Source organism: Poecilia formosa, unplaced genomic scaffold (genome assembly GCF_000485575.1).
Source record: "Poecilia formosa unplaced genomic scaffold, Poecilia_formosa-5.1.2 Scaffold34, whole genome shotgun sequence".
In the NCBI taxonomy this organism is placed as follows: Eukaryota; Metazoa; Chordata; class Actinopteri; order Cyprinodontiformes; family Poeciliidae; genus Poecilia; species Poecilia formosa.
Window position 1 is genome coordinate 3,157,392 of NW_006799973.1, and position 22,496 is coordinate 3,179,887.

Sequence of the window (22,496 nt, forward strand, 5' to 3'; positions counted from 1 at the left end):
CCCAGGTACGAGCACAACAAAGACACGCACACACACACTTTGTTGGGGAGCAAATTGAGAAAGAAACCACTGGTATGGGAAGCAAACAGAATACTTCAGCAAGAGTCATCAAAGTGACAGCAGTTATCTTGTGGCGCGGTCCGAATAAGCAGCCGCTGCATAACCATAATAAACAAACATACAAATGAGATGACAGCTTTGCGTATGTGGCGACAAGATTTTCATTTGCCTTTATTGGCGGCTTTACAGTAACCCGTTGGAGTTAAACGAGAAAGATGTATGGATTACAATAAAAGCGCAAATGACTCCCACTGTGCGCCTGCTATCCTATGTTGTGTCACAGATACAGATGGCTCCACATAAGCCCTGCCTCGGTTCGCTCTGAGCCCTGGAAGCCGTAATGAGAGAATGGCCATCTGCACTGGATGCTGTGTTCATTAGTATTACAAACGTGCTGAAGCGCACATTTTGGTCACCGTTTGAGAGACCCGTCAGAGGTGCAGAAGATGGAGTCGAACGATAGATTTTTGTGGAGTTTAAACATCACCGTTCAGCAAGAGTTGGAGATAATGTGAATCTTTAAAAGTGAAAGAAGCAGCTACTATTGAAGGTGAGATATTTTGCCTTGAAAATAGCTACAGATTTTTTTGGGCTAAGACACGTGTCAAACTGAAGGCCCACGGGCCAAATCTGGCCCACCGTAGCCATTTATGTGGCCCACTAAACTCAACATGAATAAAACTTTAAACTTTTGTGTGTTTAAATATTTTGTCAGTCAAATCAAATTAACACCGTTTTACGTTGATGTAATTTGGGACTGTTCCCATAAAAAACAATATACTGAAAGAAAGCTGTTTATTAGTAAGTAGTTGCCACAACTGGCTTTTTAATGGCATCCATGATCTTCATGTGGCCTGAAATGAAAATGACTTTGACACATCTGGGCTTTGATGTTCATGTCCAGAAACTGAAAACAGCTCAGACTCTGTCACGTTCCACAAATACTGTAAGTGAGCATCACTGTTCAAAGTTTGCACCAGATTCTCAGTTAAATTTAGACCTGAAATTTGACTAGGCCACATATTATGCTTGTAATTAATTACTAGGTCTTTTTATTATTATTTAGACCAGAAGTTTTAGTTTTGGTCATATCTGAACAGAGCACACTGATATATTTCCACCATCCTCTAAAATAATTGTGACATACAAAAGTTTAGAAAGTTGAAAATGAGATAAACAAAGTGAAAGTAGCTAAAAACAATTAGAGGTTTAGATGTAATTACAACTTCAAGTGTTTTGGAATCATTTGTAAGAATTACTTAAAAAGGGACATTGTTGCCATATCTTCTTTGTACATTCATTTAAAGTTGGGTTATTATGCAAATTTGACTTTTTTTGAGGTTCATATTATGTTATTGTGGAACTCCCTCTTCAAGGACATTATCAGTGTTGCTTTTACTCATTCCTTGATGTCTACAAAATCCTTAAAGTTTCCATGGCAGCCATTAGAAGGTACCTTAACGCTTGCTATTTCCGCAAAACTGCACCTAGGAATTTCAGTCCCCAGCCAGCCGCGTTCCCCGACCCACAGCGCATCCCTTTCCTGCACTCCCTCCACTCAGCTCCTCCAGACTAGCGGCAGCAGCAATTAGCAAACACCTGGTGGAACTGCGAGTCCGCTGAGCTTATCATACAAAAGTCACTCCTTAGAATGATTGTAAACTACATCAATGGACAACACGGAGAAGCATTGTTTTGTTTGATGTACTGAAGGCTGTGCTGGAAAGTGTAGGAGGTTCTTGGAGAGACAGAGTTTCAAGATGTCTGATACGGCTATACTGCAATGTCAAATTTTCTGTCAAGTTTTTTATATGTACAGCATTTCCATAACATCTGAAGGTAAAATAGCTACTTGACTGCCATAAAATGGCACTATGCGCCTGAAAAATACATAACAGCTGCCTTTCAAGCTAACACAGTATGGATGGAGAGAGTGCCTTTGAACAGCTCATTTCAAGTCTTGCTGTAAATTCTCAAATGGATTTAGGTCTGGACTTCTATGAGGACTTTCAGCATCATGTTGTACTCATAATACAAAACATCTTTCGTCTTGGTTACACAGTTACATTTTCGTCTCATTTTACCAGTGCACCATCTTAATATTGTGTCCCCTTTTGGGTAGACAAACAAAGATTAGATAGATGACAGATGAAGGATTTTCTAGTGAAGGTGGCCATCAAGCTCAAGGATGGACGGTGGAGGGATGTTAGATCCATAACGTCAGCATGAAGCCACATTTTCTGTGTGTTTGATTTATCTGAGAGTGAAGGTACATCCTCTCATCAGGGTCAGCAGCTGACTGCTGTTTACAACAACACGGATCAAGTGGAGGTCCTGAACGCAGCGTTTCAAGAGTCTGTCAGCACCGTGTAAAGCTCAGAAACACCCCTCCCTCAATTTCCTCTGTCTTCGTCTGTCTCTTCCTCTCTCCAACTCTTCAACACAACCTTGTCATGTTGTCAGTCAGAGCAAGGATTTGTCATTCCTGGAGACTGTTGCTTAGCACCACTGGAGATCCTCTGAACTCCCTTTGTGCTCTTCTGTGCGTGTTTGTGTGTCGTTTTGAAGTTGGCGGCTCGAGGTTAGGGTATAGCAGCCATGTTAGTGGATACGGATGAGTGTTGTGTACTGTACAGCCAGCCAGCTCAGAGCTCTTGTATTTACACTTATTATTCTGTTTCTAGTACTCGCTTATCGTGTATGTTGATCTGTTTTCATGCCTTTTTGTGTTGCGTATACACAAATGTGTGTGAATACGCAGAACGTGTGTGTGTGCGTGCGTTGTGATGTTTTGTTTGAAAAGCCTCCGGAGATCCTCTGGTAGGCTGAATCCTGTCACATCTAAACAGCCGACTTTCCACAGGAGACGTGAATACAGTTGTGTTCTGTATTTTGTTATTAGACAAGCTGTATGCACGGGAACCAGGCTGCTGGTGCGATATGACAAGAAACATCTTCATAACTGACTTTGAAAGTGCATTGTATGGGTTGTGAAAGCGCAGGTGCTCCCACTACCTCGGAATATGACAGTGCAAAGTGGCGATAAGGTGTATGATGACAATTTAAAGGAAGAGTGGGACTTTGTGTCGACTAACACGCTCTCCAATCCCACAGGTGTTGGTGCAGGCAGCCAGCAGACCGTTCTCCATGAGGAGCAGTAGAAGATGCCGGCTCTGCCAGCACTGCTGCTGTCAATACGCTTCCTCTCCTTCCTGCTAGTCACGATGCCACCACTCTCCCTCAGTCAGGCCCCTCTGCTCTCCTCTGTCCGCATGGGTGAGTAGATGCTACACAGGTCGAAAGGCTTCTGAACAAACTTTACATCTGTTTGTTTCATTCATTCACAAATCAGTTGTTTCACCTTGGAGAGGGTGAGGATCTTAAACAAACGGGTCGATATTCCTTAGTGGAAATACCACGATTTCACGGTAAAAACAAAACTAATCAGGATCAAATAGCCTTCATATAAAGAAGAGAAACAAAAGTTTTTAGTTTTTTTTTTTTCTGCTGCTGCTGCTGTTGAAACAGCAAAACACTGGTTATTACAGCTAAAATGTTTGCTTTATAATTCATATTTTATGATTTTAAACTTAACATGAAGTCTGGAAAATTTATAGAATAACCATTAGCTAAATATCTGAATTAGTTTTTCTTGTAAGCTGGGAAATAAATAGCAACATCCTTTCAGACAGCTGCATGGCAGTGCACAGAAAAGGTTGGGGAAGGAAACTCTAACTTTAACTCTGTTTTACTTTTAAAACAGTTGCATTTAAAACCAATACCATGTACAACCTGGCCTTTGCCCAGATTGAACAAATCAACTGCAAGGTGATATAAATGTAAAAGTTGGTTCTGTTATAATAGACCACAGGTTCGTAGTTTAGCTGGTCAAATCCTCTGAAAATCAGCTCTTTGACCTGAGTTCAACTGCAGACAAATCATTTATGCAAAAAGATTATTCTCGCCACAAATGGACCAAGCGTTTCCTGATGACCAACATGTCAGATTTGACTCTGGAATCACTCTGCTCAGTGATCGGCCCATTGGAATCTGTAAAAATGTTACCCACTCTTTGAAGGTTTTAGCTGAAAAAACAATTTCCTTTAATGAGGAAGGTCACACTCAGGGAATAAGACTCTGTTAACTATTTTACACATTAGTGGGGTTTTAAACAGAAGCCCAAAAGAAGCTATTTAAAAAGGGAACAGCATTTATCAAGTGTTCATGTCATCTTTGTGTTTAATCTGCTACTTTTAAACAAAGGAAAAGGTTTCCACAAATAACAAGAAGCTATGAAGCAATTTTGCTTGGTTTTGTTCTTTTACAGTTTAATTTTGTGTCATGAATCCAGAAATGTTTCCTGGCCTCAGAAATCTCAGTTAAGCTTGAACTCTACAGAAAATCTTGATGCTTACAGTTAGTAGTCTGACAGCACCAATTGAGCTAATTGTACATTAGCATCAGCTAATATTAAATGCTCAAGGCAGCTGAAAATGTCAGTGGTGTTAACAGTGTCTTTGTTTAGCAGTAATATTGAAGCCTGTTTTTCTGCAGAGCGGTGTAACCCCGACTGCTCTCTCACACATCATGAGACCTCATCTCTATTCTAAATAATTATTGACTGATTTGGAAAATGAGGCTCCTTTAAGTTCATTTAGAGTTGCAATAATTGATTTAACGATCCAGCACCAGACTGAAGCTGTCTTTTCAGACGATAAGCTTGAGACAGTAGTAGTAAATATCTTTTATTTTGCTTTTTGAAATTCAATGATCCAGAAAGAATCGGCTCTGTAACTTGGAGTTGATTGTAATAAAATTATCTTATTTTAAAAAAAATGCCATCCAAAATCAGTAGTGCTTAACAAAATCAGACATTAGTCAAACTAATCTCTGATTGGTACAAATCTAGTTATCAAAGCTGCAAATGTCTCCAATCTAAGCTCCACTTTCCATTCATCTGACAGCAGCTGAATGTGCTCATTTCATGTTTAAACGAGTCTTCTGGTGTAAGATTTTGCAGTAGAAACCCGACAAGGTCAGACTCATAACTTTGGTCTGAACACTGCACTAATTTGAACTGCAGCTCACACATTAATGGACAGTCATGCACAGTGGAAGTAGGCTAATTTGGCTCATGAACAGCTGCTTGGAGCAATCTGAAAGATTACATCATTAAATAGATAAATAGCAGTTCTGTGTTAATGTTCTGGCTTCATAATTCTCCTATAACAATTAGCACCTAAATGTTTTCCACTGTGTCTGAGCAAATCAAGCAAGAGAAACTGTTTTACAGTGTCGGAAATGGTTTGTGTCTGATTATTCAGCAGCATTTACACTACTGCTGTTCATTTTGTCTGAAAATTGCAGCATATTTATCAGGCTGATGCAATTTTCTTTGGAAATGTGAAGTGCTTTTATTATAGAAGTGATTCTCAAAAAAGGCTTTCAGAGTTTTGAAATGCGTTGGGTACCCTCATCTGCAGCTGCGTTGACAGGGAGGACAGCGCCTTTAGCTAAAGCAAACTAGCACTGAAAACAACTCGTTTCATTGTTCAGGTAAAATTAAAAAAAACATGGCAATTAGTCTGCTGTGTTGCATGCCTGAAGTGTGTGAAACTAATGAGCAAGACTGAGAAAACCAAGGGATTCTTCATGAACAATGATCAAACCACTGGGTGAGCAAAACACAGAAGGAATAAAAGAGAATCACGAAAATCTGGCAATGACTAAACAAACCTAAGGAGTGTTGTACGCCGACATGCTGCTGCGGTGTGTGCTGTAATCTCTGAACAGAGGAGCCAAAATGAAAATCATGACATTATGCACAGACAACCCACACACCATGCTGCTGGTGTGAAGCTGGCTTTACTGTCTAATCCTGTGTGAATGGCAAATATTGCTCACAGGTTTTTGCCTTTTTCCCCCCCGTCCCCGGGGCCTGAATGAATGATGCCCATGCGTAAAAAGGAAGTGACCGGTGTTCGAAGGACTTAATGGAGATCAATGGAGCCGTAAGAGTTACACACCTCATGTAGGACAACGGCTGCAGAGACCAGTAACAAGGAAGTAAAGGAAGCAGAGAATAGTCTGCTCTGATGTTACACACAATCTAGATTAACTTCCCTGCAAAAACAGAAACCAACTAAACATGCAACACTTCATAACATGTTATCAAAAGCACAAAGGTAAGGATCTCAATACTAATAATCAGTTTGTAAAACATAAGCACATGTGGCAAACTTCAACCTTTCATGAATAAAAATTTCAAAAGTATATGTTTGTATTCTATTCCCCTCTGTTAATATTTTATAGACCCGCCAACTGCAGCCAGGAATCATTTTCAGAAGGTTTCGCACACATTCTTGCCCATAAATCTTTGCAAAACAACTGAAGCTCAGTCAGACTAGATGGAAAACATGTTTAAACATACAATTTCAAGTCTTGCCACATGTGCTCATTTCGATTTGGGTCTGGACTTTGACTAGGTCATTCTAAAACATGATTATGCTTTGAACAGCTGTCAGTTGTTCAAAGTTTTTGAACAGCTGACAGGAGTTCTTCCAGGATAGGTTAGTAATTTCCTTGATCTGTTCTTCTATTCAAAATTCTTTTGTTTTTAATCAAAATGCTTTGTCACCTTTTTGTTACTCCCTTCTCCATCTTCCTGTCAACGCTTAGCTGAAAAAAAAAAACCTTCCCCACAGCATGATGCTGTCCTCTCATTTCTCACCACATGCAGAAGAAGAGGTCCATTACTAATTTTCTGGAACAAATAGCATTTTGAATGCAGGCCAATCATCTAATCATAGGACATTTATCTCCACTACGCGGCTTGTGGCAAAATACAGACGTTCTCATGTTTTTCTGAAATCATGCAGTTTACTTCTGATTTCAAATGATGTGATCGTGAAAACAGTTGGCTGCACTAGATTTTAGGGTATCAGAGTAAAGAAGGCTGAATGCAAATATATACCACGTTTTTTTTTTAGAGCTTTATTTGTTCAAACTCAACATTTATCTCTGCTTTGTTTCAGTCTATGTACCCTGAGACTGTGGTGTAATTTGTTGCTGCAACGGCAAAATCTTGAAAGATTAAATGCTTTTCAAGACACTGAATAAAGTGTCCTCAGAAAAGACTATTTGGAAGGCAGTAAATGAGGTTGTTTCTTTTTCTTCGGATTTCTTTTCATGTCCTAAAAGCAGCATACAAAACTCCCTCTAGTCCTTTAGCGGCTGGAAGTGGGGATCTATTAAGGAGCAACCTTGTTATGCTGTGAAAATATTCTATTCCTTGTTATGACTCATTTGTTTGTTTCTGTCCTGACATTCCCTTTATCGTTACACTCCATGTTTCTTCCCCTGGTGTCCCTGACTCTCCGTTTCTTTCTGTCTCTCTCTCTCTCTCTAATTCTCTAGCTGCCATTCTGGATGACCAGTCTGTGTGTGGGCGCGGGGAGCGGCTGGCGCTGGCCCTGGCCAGGGAGAACATCAACAGCGTGATAGAGGGTTCAGTGCAAGCCCGAGTGGAGGTGGACATATACGAGCTGCAAAAAGACTCCCAGTATGACACCACCGACACCAGTGAGTGGAAACATTTCCCTTCAAAAACGACTTTTAGATCAACTTTCATCCTCAGACTTATAACGGGATGAGAAAATCCAGAGGAAAGCATTCGAGTCTTTAGAGCACAGCGCCTCATTAGCACAAAGAAAATGACCGGTACGGATACCAGTGTGTTATATAAGTCGTATTTATATTTAATAATACCAGTGTCTTGCAGACAAAAGAAAAGTATGTTAAATAGCACCATTTCTTTCCAAAAGATTAAACTCTTTAAAAGAATAATTAGAATTTGTGTATGTGTGTGTGTGTGAAAAGCAACCCTTTTATGTGCAGAAAACACAACCACACAACCACTTTTGTGGGATTTGAAGCCAGAAGGGGCTTTTGCTTATTAGTTTACATGTCACTGGAGACCAGTAATGGGCCACTAAGACTACCTCATTAAAAACAGGAGACCTGTGCCCTCCAGTAACAGCTGGAAGTGTGTACCATGCAGGCCGTAATAATAAACACATCATCAAACAGTAAAACGGATCAGCGGTAACATAAAACAGGATCGTAACACTTCATGAAAACTCACTGAGCAGAATCTTTAGCTGTCAGCAGAGGCTGTGGAAATACTGCAGAACTGAACCACCGCCTCTCTGCTCCTTTTCTGATAGGTCGTCGACCCCGCTTCAAGCTGCTAGAGCAATGTTTAGAAGGGTTCAGCTCATAACGTGCCCTGCTTAAGATACGGCCATGTGCGTCTCTGTGTATCCTTGACCAACGAGCAGGAAGAAACTGAAAGGCTGATTTGCTCACAGCATTTTCTAGTCTCTGGATCAGGGAGCCCATCAACTTACAGCTACAGATGACTGCAACACACACACACACACACACACACACACACACACACACACACACACACACACACGATCGTCTTTCTGCAGATACGCATGTGCATGTCCACAAAGGGAGCCTGTGCACTCACAGGCACTTAGTAGATACTCACATGTACACATTGACACTCACAGTTGCTGATACTGAGGACTAATTGGGATGAGCTGCAATAACAACTGGAGAAAAAAAAAGAAAAAAAAGCAGCTTCTTGAATAGCCGAATCAGACAGTTAAGTGACCCGACTCCTCTGTGGGTAATTATCTGGTGTGAACAGTGAAGATCTCATCAGTAAAAATGGACACACTAAAAGGTGGCCTGATTAGACATGCATTGTTTTGTGTTTTAATTATTTTTAAATTCCTGGATGCTTCCAAAACATCATCAATTCAGAGGATGAAACATCATGTATCACATAAAAGCAATAATTATCAAAGCAGATTTATGTGCAAGTCAAAGTCCAAGCCTTAGCCTTGCTTTGAGAAATGAATGCTGAAGTTTCCGCTTTGTCCAATCTGATGAAGCTTGAGCTGTATTGCAAGCAGAAAGAATAACAAACTTCACTTTTTACATGTAATGTAAGTCGGATGCTATAATTGCAGAAAAAAGTTATTACACTGAGGATGTTGACTGCAAATCCACACTACAATTTACATTTTATTGCAGGTAATTATGTAAACCAGGTGCCATTTTGCTTTCTCTTTACTAATATGCCCTTCTTCATGTTGGTCTTTGCTTTAAAATCTAAATGAAATGTGTTTGTTGCAATGTCAGTGCATCTTCTCCATAGTTATTGAAAAGTCTTGTAGCTTTGTAAGTTATTTCACCAAGCCGTGACTCTGATTAAGTCAAAACTCTTTCTCAGTTATAGAAGTAAAACCGAAAGTGTTTTAAATCTCTCTGGAACAAATCCCAGCTCTGATTTTCTAGTCTAGTATCTCTGTATCAGTTTGCTTTAGGTGATGTTTAATAATTTAATCTGCTGGTGAGACATACAAACTGAAAAACAAGAAAATCAATCAAAGGAGCATTAAGCTGATCATCAGTAAATCCCAGTCTTTGCAGCTCATGTTTTTCCTCCCTTCTGAGTCAAAGAGCAGAAAGTGAATGACTGCCACCAGCACTTTAGGTTTCATTGTCTTTCAGCAGGTCCTGCCCCCCAGTGCCTCATCTTCTCCTAGATTTAGACCGTCATCAAACTCATTTCTGTGAAATACAGACCATCATCATCCGAAATAACCTCCAAACCTCCTTGTGATGTTCCATTCTGTCATAAACCCATGCATTTAGCTTCTGTGTTTCCATAAATCCTCGTTTACACGTTAAAAATAGCATCTTTCGATAAATATGGAGCTAATCAATTTGTCTAGAAAGGTCACAGTGGTATGGTTACACATAAAACATGCAATAAGCATAAGTATGTAGGGGATACCTATCTACCTAATGCTGGAATTTTAGTTTTTATTTTAGCCTAAATGTTCAGGTTGGACATTTGTGGAGAAAAGGAGCAGATTGGAAAAATATTTTCAGGTTATTTGAATCATCACAGAATCCTTAGTAGTTCATGTGCTCTGTTTTTAACACTATTTTTTTCTGAATTACAAGGATCTGAGGAGAGTGAAAATAAACTGGAAGGAGACCAGCATTGTGAGGTTTCAAACCACTTCAGTTAGGTTGATTTTCAGCGTTTATATTCACAAGTAAAAATAAAAAATAGACATCCCTCATCTATGAATCACGTCTCTGTTAAAAATGTGTGCAAAACTTTAGTTTTGTGCTAATGTAAAAACAAACACCATTTTGCAATTGCTGTGTTTCCATTAAATGAGAAATGTAATAAAAATCACATGTGAATAAGCTTGTTCAGGTGATAAGTCATGAAAAAAACATGCTGCTCCATAATCAGCCACTCTCGACTCCTCCAGACTAGCGGCAGCAGCAATTAGTAAACACCTGGTGGAACGGTTTACCTGCTGAACTTTTTATACAAAGTACTTCTCAGTGCAATGCTTCTAGAAATGATTGTAAACAGCTTAATGGAGAAACACTGTGGTGATCGCGTGCTGACGCAGCGCGTTGGAAAGAGCAGGAGCTTCTTAAAGAAACAGAGGCCAATTTCAAGTCCTCAAACGGTGAACTCAAATTTCTTCAAGGGTATACAGCATTTTCATAATAAATGAAGGTAACAGTTACTTGTTTGTGTTATAAAGTGACACTATGTGCCTGGAAAATACATAATACCTTTAATTATTTATTGGTATACTGAATATACTGTGTTCTGGAGCTCCTTCTTGTCCGTGTGGTTGAGCTTCTCGGCTCATGGAAACCGAAAGAAATAAAAAGTTTAATTATGTTTGCAGTCCCTAACAGTCACACCTATCTGTACAGCTATGGATGAATTCATTTAGAAGTTTTAAAGGACTTCTACTGGTTGCTGTGGATGTCATAGTATGTTGTTGTTTTTTTTTTTTTACATTTTCAGTCTGAAACAGCAGCTCAGGAATGGCAAGAAAAGAATAAACAGTAACTTTACTCCTAAGTGAAAAGGAAAACAGCCCAGGGGAACTTGAGGGTTCTTGGTGATGAAAGTTCAGGGCAGCACATTGCTTGGTTAGTTTATGAAGCACCTTTTATCTGAACTTATATCTTTTTAAACCAAGAGTAAAACTTGTTGCTTTGTCAGTCTTACTCAGTTTGTTACACAGCATCACTCAGACAGTTTCTCTTGGTAAATCTGATGAATAGAAATTATGTTTAATTTTAAAGAAGCTTTTAATTTTCCTCCTTTGTTTATTTTATTTTATGTTTTTTAACATTATTTTGTTCATGGAGGGAGTTAGTGGATGTATCTTTATACTTTTGACATGCGAGTCTGCTATGGATTTTAATCTGCAACAGTTTCAGTATCTGTAATCTCACAGTAATGCCCACTTTACAATGTAAATCAGCAACAAGAGTAAGATTAAAAAATGATTAAAGCAATAAAAATGACTGTCTTCACATTAATGTCCTACAACTGATTGGTTATCCTCTTCTTGCCCTTGGAATATTTCAAATAAAGTTAACCCGATTAGACTGAAACATCTTTTGCTGCTTCAGTAGAATAAATGATTAATCTGAAACTGACATGCTCTCACTTTTCAGCTGCTGCTGGATGGTAGCTCAGTGCAGCCGTCCTAAAAAACACAGAGCCAAGATGTGTTCTTGTAAATCCAAATTTATTCCCTTTTTCCCCTGTTCAGTGTGCCAGATTCTACCCAAAGGCGTCGTCTCTGTGATCGGTCCAGCCTCCAGCCCCGCCTCCGGCTCTACTGTCAGTCACATATGTGGGGAGAAAGAGGTGTGTCACCTGCACAAATATGTACCAACATAAGTCCTTTTTTTTCAGTCCTAGTTGTAGGTATTGGCGTAACTGCATCTTCATGTTCAGTTTCCCTGTTCAGTATCTTCCGTTTCCTCAAACCTTTTTCTTCTTTCTATATATTTTTCCTTACCTTGCATGTTTCTGCAGAATAAATCATAAATCACTTTTTCCCCCCTGGCCTTTCTTATGCGTTATCATTCCCTGTCAATATTATTCTTCCTCCAGATCCCTCATATAAAAATTGGTCCAGAGGAAACTCCCCGCCTGCCTTACCTGCGCTTTGCCTCGGTTACTCTGTACCCCAGCAACGAGGATCTGAGCCTGGCCATAGGCTCCATCTTGCGCTCGTTCAGCTACCCGTCTGCCAGCTTGGTCTGCGCCAAGGCTGAATGTGAGTTACACACCGTCTCTTGTTCTACTAAATTGTATTATGTGACTTTGGCTGCACAGCTGTGTTCATATTTAGATGGGTGTGAGTGCATCGGTTGAGTCCTTGCAAGTGTGTTTGCCTGTTTACCTTTGTGTGAGCAAAGTGACTCCAGTAGAGTTGGCAGATTCCCCGTTTGGCCGGATATGATTGTTTGCAGCTGGACACTCATTTCCAGAGCTGGACTGAATACTATGATAATATAATCAGGCAAAAGGAGAGTAACTAAGGTGAATGAAATATCATCTAAATTCTGCTGTGATGAGATTGTGTGTAAAGGATTTGAATTGATGCAACCTTTTGCAACTTGCTGATCTTTCTTTAGGTTATCCACAGTTACTTCTTGTGGCAACAATCCAGGGACTTTTGCACAAAAATAGGAAGATAAGAATGTAAGAAAGTGCAGCTGCCTTCATCTGAGGTCTACTAAAAACACATAGCTGTGGTGGTTTAATGAGTTTGTATGAATCTTTGAGACCAGATGCCTAAACAGCTCAGTTTCCTAAATACAAGAATCATTTGAGAAAAATGTGTTGTGTATTGCTTGTGGTTTATGTTTCTGTCTTTAGTATTTGGTAAAAGTATCTTTTCAACTGCATAGCTTTCTTTCTATAAGCTTTTGAGCATTTATTCTAGAACTGGTGTAACTGGAGTCTATTTTGTTGGCCATCTTGCTCCCACATCCTTTTTCAATTTGACTTGTGCCTGGGATCCACATCTGCCTTGTTGTTAATTTTAAGGTATGCTCAGGGTCATTGTCTATTTGTAAACCACATTTGGGCCTTAACTTTAACTTCCTAGCTGATGTTTTGAGGTGTTGCTCATATATTTGCACTTAATGTCCTTCCCCCATGATGCCATCTCTTTGGTGAAGTGCTCTGTTCCCCCCTGTAGCAAAACTCCCACACAGTATGATTCGGCCACCTCCGTACCACATAAAAGTGCTGGTGTTATTAGGGCGTAAGCATCCCACATTTTTCTCCAATTGCATTAATGATCAATTATAGTTTCATCAGATAAGATCCTTGTTCCTGTGTGCATTTGCAAACTGTAATCCATCTTTTTATGTTACTTTGAAGGAATGTCAGTAGTTGTGCTGTGAATAATGACGCTCTCTTATTGAACCGAGGCATAAAACCAGACTTTTTAAAAAAAATGTTTTTTGTTATTATTGGCAGTTAGTCATCAGTAGGGAAGAGAAAGAAGAGGAGGACATGCAGTAAATGTCCCAGAACCGGGAATTGAACCTGCGTCATGGACTGATGCCTGTATGGTGGAAACAGAGTGTTTCACAGTTGTGCCTCCAGCTAACTCACATGTTGTGAATTAAACTATCTCAAGCTTGCAAAGCCGTGATATCATCATCTGACGAATTCTCCTAAATTGCAGAGTAAGCGTATTATATATATAAAGATCAGAATTTGAATAAAGCAATAAATGAATTTCTTAAAATATTCTCTCATTTTAGCAAACAGAAGTAATGTTGATAATCCCACCTGACCTTCTGTGCAAGATTTGTTTTCACTCCATAACAGTGGTTGGATTTAAATGTAAATAAATGCAATATTTCAAACGCCGTATAAAATAAATGCACATTTAGAAAGCCGTGGTTCTCAATCACAGTGACGCCAATAAATCAAATTTATCACTTTACACCTCGGCTCATTTTGGCAGCCCGGTCATGAAGCTGTGCCTGTTGTCAGAGTTCAGAAGGCAGCTCATGATGCAGCCTTTCTATTTATTACTCATGCTGAACCTCGGAGGGTTTTAAGGGCAAACCAGTTTGATAAATATTCATGCTTGAAAAGCTTCCCAGTAGTGGAGGAACTTAGCGGACATTTGATTTGACTGGCCGGGCACTCAGAGAGCTTTAGCATCACGGGGGACTCGGATCTTGGTCACTGCCTGTTTTTATTTTCATTTTGAAAGAGTGCATTATTGATTTATGTTGCAGTCCCCCGCTGAGAGTCACAGGAATAAAAGGGCTTAGTCGGATGGAGGCTTTAGTATACAAACAGCTTTGTGGCTACGTGACACAATAAAACCACCCGTTCTTGGACGAGGCAAAAATCCGATTCGTCCGCTGACTAATTGCCAATTTTTTTTTTTTTCTTCCTTCTTCTGAGTGAAAATGAGGTGGGCTTTAGTTGTTGTGTAGCTGTCAACTCATCACACCAGTGAAGAAGAATTCAAAATAAAACAACAAACAATAAGGCGACCCAGAGCAGACTGAAAAGATTTTGGCAAACAAAACGCTGTGACATTAAGAAAAATTGATTCAGTCGTCGCAAAGCTTTCATTATCTCCTCGGCAGTTAGCGGCCCCCCCGCAGCGACCTGAAAGTAAGCTGAATACCAACTGGACTTCATTGAATTGAAGGAGCTTTGAAACAGCATCAGACGTCCTTTTCAGTTTTGATCATGAGCTGAGTGGCCAGATAAGAGCTCTGTTTTTCAGCGGTCTCTTCCTTTCCTGAAAAATTGCAGGCAAACGGTAGCTGGGACACTTACCCATCTGGGTGAACAAAGATCCAGCTCTCTGAAAGAAGAAGAAAAAAAATTTACCCGCTGAGAAAGCGTGGAGTGCGTTTGTGTCGTGCATTTTGCCTCGAAGGTGATCTTTACAAGGTTATCGCACTCACAGACTCTGACCCACTTGGCTGCGCTATCTATCGCGGTGGAGCCGGTTGCCATGGCTGCCGAATAGGTGCTAACTGCCACTCAACAGGCTTGTTCCACACTCTGAACAACTGTGTGGGTGTGTGTGTGTGTGTGTGGCATGCTATATGTGTGTTTTTATACATTTTTTTTTTTCCCAGTTCCTGCTTTACCTTATCTGAACATGTGCACGTTGAGTTCAGGTTTGCTTGTTCTGTATGTTTGCACACGAGGGATTAAACATTGATGCACTTGAATTTAATATATGTGTGCAGCTGTACTGTGGTGCTGCACAGGTTCGACATCAGACAGTGTTTACTGTCGGCCCCCCTTGTTTAATTCATCTTGTTTACTCCGGTGTAGAGAAGGCTTTTCAAAGTGAAGCAGACATACTCACATTGATTCAGTTGAGGTGAGCAAAATGCAAAGACACACTTTTTTTTTTTTTTTTTTGCACTGAACATCACACATGCACACACAAAAAAGGTAGTTTAAGAAAGCGCATCCCCATTTTCTTTTCTTTTTTTTCTTACTCCATCTTAATGGTATTCATCTAATGTCTCCTCCCTGAGCGAGATATTCTGCTTAATGTGCGAGAATCGCAGATTTTGGGTCATTTCCCATGTATCCTTTTCTCACTGTGCATGAGTCAGAAGCTGCAATCGGAGCCTAATTCCATTATGCAGTTTTCATGAGATGGATGAGGGTTAAGGACGGCGACCGAGCACATGAAGGAGACGGTGGCAGCATAAGAGGCAGATGAATCAAGGCCGAGAGAGGTAACTGGAGCAAAGGGCTCAGACGAGAGAGATGGAGAGGTTAGGGCTTATGTGTGTGAGTTGGAAATTGGTGAAAGAGCGAGAGAGGAGTGAGAGGAAGCTGTAAACTGCATTGATTTTTTTTTTCTTTTTTTCTTCCCCCCTCCTTCCTAGAACTAATTAAAGTTTTGGCCTGGTTCAGTGATTACCCCACTGCTTACAGAGGCTTTCTCCACCTACGGGGCTCGGAGTACTACCTTTCCTCTCCTCCTCTCATTCGTCTCTAACTCTCTCTCCGACCCCCTTCCCTGTCCCCCAGATACCTCGCTCACCACTTATTTACATAGCTGTGGGTGCTTTACTATGAAATTACAATCAGGAAGCACCAAAGCAGACTTTCTAGTAATGGCTTACATGATGTCAAGTGAGACTTGACTGCTATTGGTTCTACTTAGTTTGAAGAGGAAATTGCTTGAAGTGGGAAAATTGTCTGAAGAAGTTTGTCATTCAGCGCTCCTGTATCTGTCCAACTTTGTTTTGCATAATCGTTGTATTCACTTAAAAGGTCGCAGCTATGTTTACTGTTGTAGTCAGTAAGGTGGTTATTTGCAGTCATGATTGGCAGGGTAATTGTCTGATGTTGTGTTCTGCATTTTCTGTAATCCTACCAGGATTAGGTTGCATGGAGACCCAAAGACACTCAAATAATTAGATAAATGTCTCTGAGAAAGTTGCAACTATGCAACATGATTGGAGACATCGATATCATTTAAAGCTTGACTTAAAGCATAATAGTTTGCCAAAGCAGCTGGTACTGTTTTGACTAAAATAGTGCTTTTAAGTTTATATCAGCATAAAACCTTTGAACAAGCAACAATGCCAAATATGGACCAAGTATGAAATGCGGATGTCACCCATGTTTAGTTGGATGACTTTTATTTTTGCGGGCCCACTTCCTGTGTTGCCCCAAACTCTCCAACTTTTTTAAAGCTCACAGCTTTACTTCCTCCTTTAACTCCTTTCTGGTTGCAGCCTGTGCTGTTCAAATTGATGCATTTGTTCAAATCTACAAACTTGACAACATGGGGAGTCTGCTATCATCGTTGCTTCATGTCTAAAACTACCGGTTAATTGCTCAATGATGCGTTGTTTTTACCAGAATTGCTGGCGCTGCTAATTCAGAACTCCATTGGGATTCTGCCATTAATGTCCACATGGCCGCGCTTTGAGGCCAAGTACTCCTCACTCCGTTGAAAAGGTAAAACAGTTATTTTTGGAAATCTAATGGAAGCCGAATTATGGACAGATGCCGTATATATGCACTCAATTGTTGTTTGGTGCATCGGTTTTATTTTGTGCGTGTTTTGACTCTTTTTGTATTGACGCTAAACCGGCAATGAAGTTTGGTAAGAATGTAGTTACACTTATATTGTGGAGTATCTTTATATTTTCTCTCCTTCTCCTTGAATATTTTGGAGGAATTGATTGTGAATTATTTTATTTTTGATAATTGATGAGGTATTTGAAATTGCACTGTAAATTGACTGACTTGAATTCTGAATGACATTTTTGTTTGACTACTTAAATTATGACTGATTAACGTGATTTAAATGTTGAATCAAGTTTAAAAATATTGGAAATGTAACACTTGCATTTAATTTGCATAAACCAGTATACAAATTTACTCTTATGTTGTATTATATAAAATAAACAAAAGTCTTTATAGCATCTATACAAAGAAAATAATTATTATTTTGTTTAGGATTAAATTCTTAATGTGTAGTTCTGATTATTTAGGTCTTTTTTTTTTGTTGGACCAGAATTTTTATCTAGATGTACGGATGCTGAGCTAGAGGATAATGGACTTTGAAATGAGTTTGCTTTGACTAAACTACTTTTGTTTTTGCTGCCGTTATTGTCTTGCTTTTATTTTGTACAATCTCTTAATACATAAACTACAGCTGAAACCACTGCCTCCTGTTTTTCATTCACACTTCAGGCTCTTTTAAAGGAGACTTTTCTGATGCTTCTTTTGTAGCTGCAGTCAAACTAGTCTTTATGTGTTGCATGGACATATAAATGTAAAATACACCAAAGCATGAAGTGAACTTTTAACCAGATAATATAAAAATAAAAAAGAAGCTCTACTATCCTGTGAATAATGAATTAGTTCTGATTTCTTACATTTTATTTCTTAAAAAAGCATCAAATTATATTATTTTATATACAACTACTTAAAGCAGGAGTGTTTTGCTATAACAGGAAAAAAAACTCATTATAACCTCACAGTATGCTCCGTATATGTAATTTTTGCCCATATGTCGTCAGGAAGTGTGATAGAAGACACAAAAAGCAGTGAATATGTTTAGGTGTAAATATATGTTGCTTAAGCTGTGAGAGTCATCTGGTGTCACAGATTTAGTTGGAAAAATTAACTTTTTTATTTTTTATGTGAGGCATTACCACTGGAAAATAATAGCATTAAGACAAAATCACTAATAATCACTTGTTTTGTGGCCTTATTTCTGCAATGGGCTTTATGTAAAATAGGTTGTAAGACCTCCTTCAATTAGTGGCTCTAAACAAGAGCAACAGCTTACTAAGCATAAAGGCAACGAGAAAATAAGTCCCAGTGAGGATTGTTTGTAATAAATATGTCCTGCACAGACTATATAAAGTTATGATTTGCTTTCCTACATTCAGCTAAAAGTATTTTTCAAGTATCGTAGAAGGACACAATGCCCCTCAAACTTGTGACTCGTCTTTGCTCTGCGCTTCTCTCAGGCCTGCTGAGGTTGGAGGAACTCGTCCGTCGCTTTCTCATCTCACGTGAGACGCTGTCCGTCAGGATGCTGGACGACAACCTGGACCCCACGCCCCTCCTAAAGGAGATCCGTGACGACAAAGTGGCCACCATCATCATTGACGCCAACGCTTCGGTCTCTTATCTCATCCTCAAGAAGGTCGGGTCTACCAAAACATCAATACACTCCTCAGAACCACCCACACATTGGGATTTAAAGTTACCTTTGCGGCGAGTGGCTCCACTCATTTGGTGTTTATTTCTGTAACGTAGTTAAAAATGTTTCAATTTACGCTGATAAACGGTGCACTGCTCTCAATTTGTGAAAGAAATACTTCAAAGGTCTTCAGTCACACGTGTGCTTGAATAGGATTAACATCAAGTTTAGATTTTTTTTTTCTGCCCTGTGGCATTGCATGTCAATTTGCTACACTCTTCTGAAAGTTTTGGACAAAAAAAAAAACTATATTCTTTTTTTTAAATTTTCTTATTCAAAGACTCTTTTTGCTGGGATGCGGTGCAGATGTTAACCCGGCTTTGCTCTGATTCATTCTGATGCCGATAGCCAGCGCAGTGAGTCACGGTTTGAATGGGATGCTTTCTCCTGGAGTGCCTGTCCGCCCTCAGCAAAAATGTACTAGTGTTAGGCCGATGATGTAAAACTGTGATTAACGTATGCTTCCTCGTCTCCCTTTGTCACATTCTCTCCTACTTTGTCCTTGTTCTCTGCCTTCCCCATTAACTGTCCTCTTTTTCCTCCTTTCGCTCGCCATCCGTCTTCCTCTGTCATTTCTTATTCTCTCTCTCTCCACATTCATATCTCACCTGCTGCCTCTTTATTTTTTCATCTTGTTCTCTCTCTTTCTCCTACAGGCGTCAGAGCTGGGAATGACATCAGCATTTTATAAGTACATCCTCACCACCATGGTAAGAACATGCCGATTCCTCCACCTCCGATCCGCCGTCTTGTGCTCCGTCATTTTCACGTGTTCCTCCCTTCATCCGTCCCGCTCCTCCTCCTCTTCTGTCTGAGCGCGAGCGAGCAAAGGTGCTAAGGCGGAGAAAGCGTTCAATAAGGGGAGGTAGAGTGAGGTGACAGTGGAGTGGGGGGGGGAAGAGGAAGATAGATGAAAGATAGAAAAAGAGAGGAAGAGATCTGAGAAGCAAACATGCTGTTCAAAGATGCGGAGGTGCAGAGAAGGAGGGCAAAGAGAGAAAATAAAAGGGGTCTGAGGTGAAGGTGATGACAGATGAGATGTGTTTGGTTTTTTTCTTCTTTTTTCCTTCACCACCCGCCACCTTCTTCACGCTTCTAGGCTTTTCATCTGCCTCCTTGATATACTTCCATCCCTTTTAGCATTTGAATTATTGTGTCATTTTATGTCTGATTTTTATTTTTTCCTCCTATCTGCACCTTGTACTTGATGTGTTCTTGTGCCTTGGATGCACTCGCATGCATATCACTTTGAAAAGCCACTCAAGCATTTTCCATCAACCCTTCTTATCCTTCTCCATCACCTTTCCCCCGTTCTTCTATGGCTAACTATATCTTTTCCTACTCTCCGTCAAATATCAGTTGTCACTCCAGGAAGCTTGCATTTCTCTTTATTGCACTTCTGTCTGCACTGTTATTTTTTTACATGTAAAGGTTTCATATACCGTGCCTGCAATATTTCCATTCCTTGACATTTTTCACATTTCTCCACTTTACAGCCGCAGACTTCCATACATTTTCTTGACATTTTGTGTGATGGACCAACATAAAGTAACCCAGAATTGAAAAGTAGAATGAAAACAATACAAAGTCATTTACAAATAAAAATGTAAAAAGTGTTGCATACATATAGAAATGCATTCAGCCTTCTTACCTCCGATACCCTTAAATAAAATATAGTACTGCCAAGTTTTAGGGTACTTTGAAACAAAGTTTGGTAATGTATAAAACTTAAAATGTTTTATACCTAGCAGATGTTTACTGTTCCACAAGACAAGACCAAAACATAAAGTTAGACCTGCAGTGGCATGGCTTAGATCAAAGCATACTCGTATGGTACAATGGTCCAGTCAAAGCCCAAACCGAAATCAGTTTGAGAAGATGTGACAAGACCTGAATATTCATGTTTACAGGATCTGTCCAGGAGTTGTCACAGAATCAGGAGGGCTAAATACCAATGCAAGTCACATTTCAGATTTTTATTTATCTTAAAAAGTATGATAATAATTTATTATTATGAACTATTTTGTGTTGATCTGTCTCATGAAATACAAATAACATGCATTAAAGCTTGTAGCAGTGATGCAGTGTTTGAATATTTTTTGCACGGCACTGTGCTGCCAACCTTTCCTCTCACTTGAATGTTTTCTCTCTGCCCTTTTATTTCTCCTCTGCTCCTTCAGGATTTTCCCCTCCTGAGACTGGATGACATTGTGGATGAGCAGTCCAACATCGTGGGTTTCTCCATGTTCAACACCACACATCCGTTCTATTTGGAGTTCATCAGGAGCCTGAACCTTTCATGGAGGGAGGGCTGCGATTTGACGTATCCCGGCCCTGCGGTTAGTGTCTCAAACAAACACGGACTTGTGCAAACAAACGCTTTGTGCTATTTATAAAGCTTTGTCTGTTTGCCACTTAATATTAAGCTGATGATTCATGGACCATTTAAAGAGATTTAGCTGCTCCTTTGCTCCTATTTAATAGCTATTGATGTACTGTATCCATCTCTCTTTCCCTCTTATTTACTCATTCCCGACATCTGTTTTTCTCTTCCCCTCCTTTATTCCTGTTATCCTTTCAATCATTAATGCTAGCGCCTCCTTCCTCATTACATCTTCTGCCTTGTCTCATTCCCCATCCTCCCCATGTTTCCATCCATCCTGCCCTTTCTGCCTCCCTCCCTTTGTCTCCCGTTCTCTTTCCTCAGCTCTCTTCAGCGCTGATGTTTGATGCCGTTCATGTGGTTGTGGGGGCCGTCAGGGAATTGAACCGCAGTCAGGAAATTGGAGTAAAGCCCCTGAGCTGCACCTCGCCTCAGATCTGGCAACACGGGACCAGCCTCATGAATTATCTTCGCATGGTAAATGCCCCACATGTCTTCCATGTTTACAGCACGTGAATATTGCCTACAATGCATCTCAAGTCATTTGTATGATCTTCTGCACACAAATAGGCATACGCAACTTGGCAAGCATGTCTGTTGTGATGGTGAAATGTCTAATTAGGCATCAGTTTGACACTTTTTGCATGAATCGTTGTTTTGTTTTTGTCCTCATCCAATTTCAAAATGAACAGAAAATGGACTCATGTAATGTTATGAGGTCATCAGAGAAATGTTAGCCACCTGGTTAGCATTTTTTAACTCTCCATTTGAAATCCATCACTGCCAGAAGAAATGTTTGCTAATTTTTCTGCATTCTTTGTTTAGGATTTTAAAATTTTTTTGCATGTGCTGCCTACCGTAACTTCCAGACTATAAACCGCAAGTTTTTTTCATTGTAGTTTTGAACACTACGATAAGGCCAATATTTGGCTCTTTACCAACGGGTTTCGAAAGACTGGATTGCTGCGTGACAAAGAGGAAAGCACAAACTCTAGAGCGAATTTGCCTTGAGACAAAGTGACATCGAATTACAGCGAAAGAGAGAGAATACGGAAACTGAAGAAGACTTCAGCAGTTTTAGTGTGCAAACGGTGGTGATCAATGACTTTTTGTGGTAGTCTACTGTATCTTTTTTTAAAGCACCTGTGTTACATTCACCGTTTGGAAAATCACTTATGGTACATATTTACAATTTATTTTCAAGATTAGTGATTTGACTTACATTTAGGTCCATTAAATAGTCTGGAAATTACAGTATTTAGGTTTTAAAATATATATTTTTAAAATAGGCATCCGTCCATCTGTTCATCCCTCCATCTCTGCACCATAAATTTGTCAGGAACTTTCATTTTCCCACTTTAAAACAAATCTAACACTGCATTAAA

At 39.7% G+C, this 22,496-nt stretch overlaps 1 protein-coding gene across 1 annotated transcript in view; it reads left to right on the forward strand.

Moving 5' to 3' along the window:
- LOC103136825 (glutamate receptor ionotropic, kainate 5) overlaps window positions 1–22,496 on the forward strand; it is a 134,791-nt gene that overhangs the window by 73,882 nt on the left and 38,413 nt on the right. The window contains exons 4-11 of the mRNA XM_016670476.1: window positions 3,175–3,336; window positions 7,477–7,641; window positions 11,745–11,842; window positions 12,092–12,257; window positions 18,493–18,671; window positions 19,385–19,438; window positions 20,909–21,067; window positions 21,436–21,588. Coding sequence (XP_016525962.1) covers window positions 3,225–3,336; window positions 7,477–7,641; window positions 11,745–11,842; window positions 12,092–12,257; window positions 18,493–18,671; window positions 19,385–19,438; window positions 20,909–21,067; window positions 21,436–21,588 — 1,086 coding nt within the window. The 5' untranslated portion in view covers window positions 3,175–3,224. The remainder of the gene's footprint in view (window positions 1–3,174; window positions 3,337–7,476; window positions 7,642–11,744; window positions 11,843–12,091; window positions 12,258–18,492; window positions 18,672–19,384; window positions 19,439–20,908; window positions 21,068–21,435; window positions 21,589–22,496) is intronic.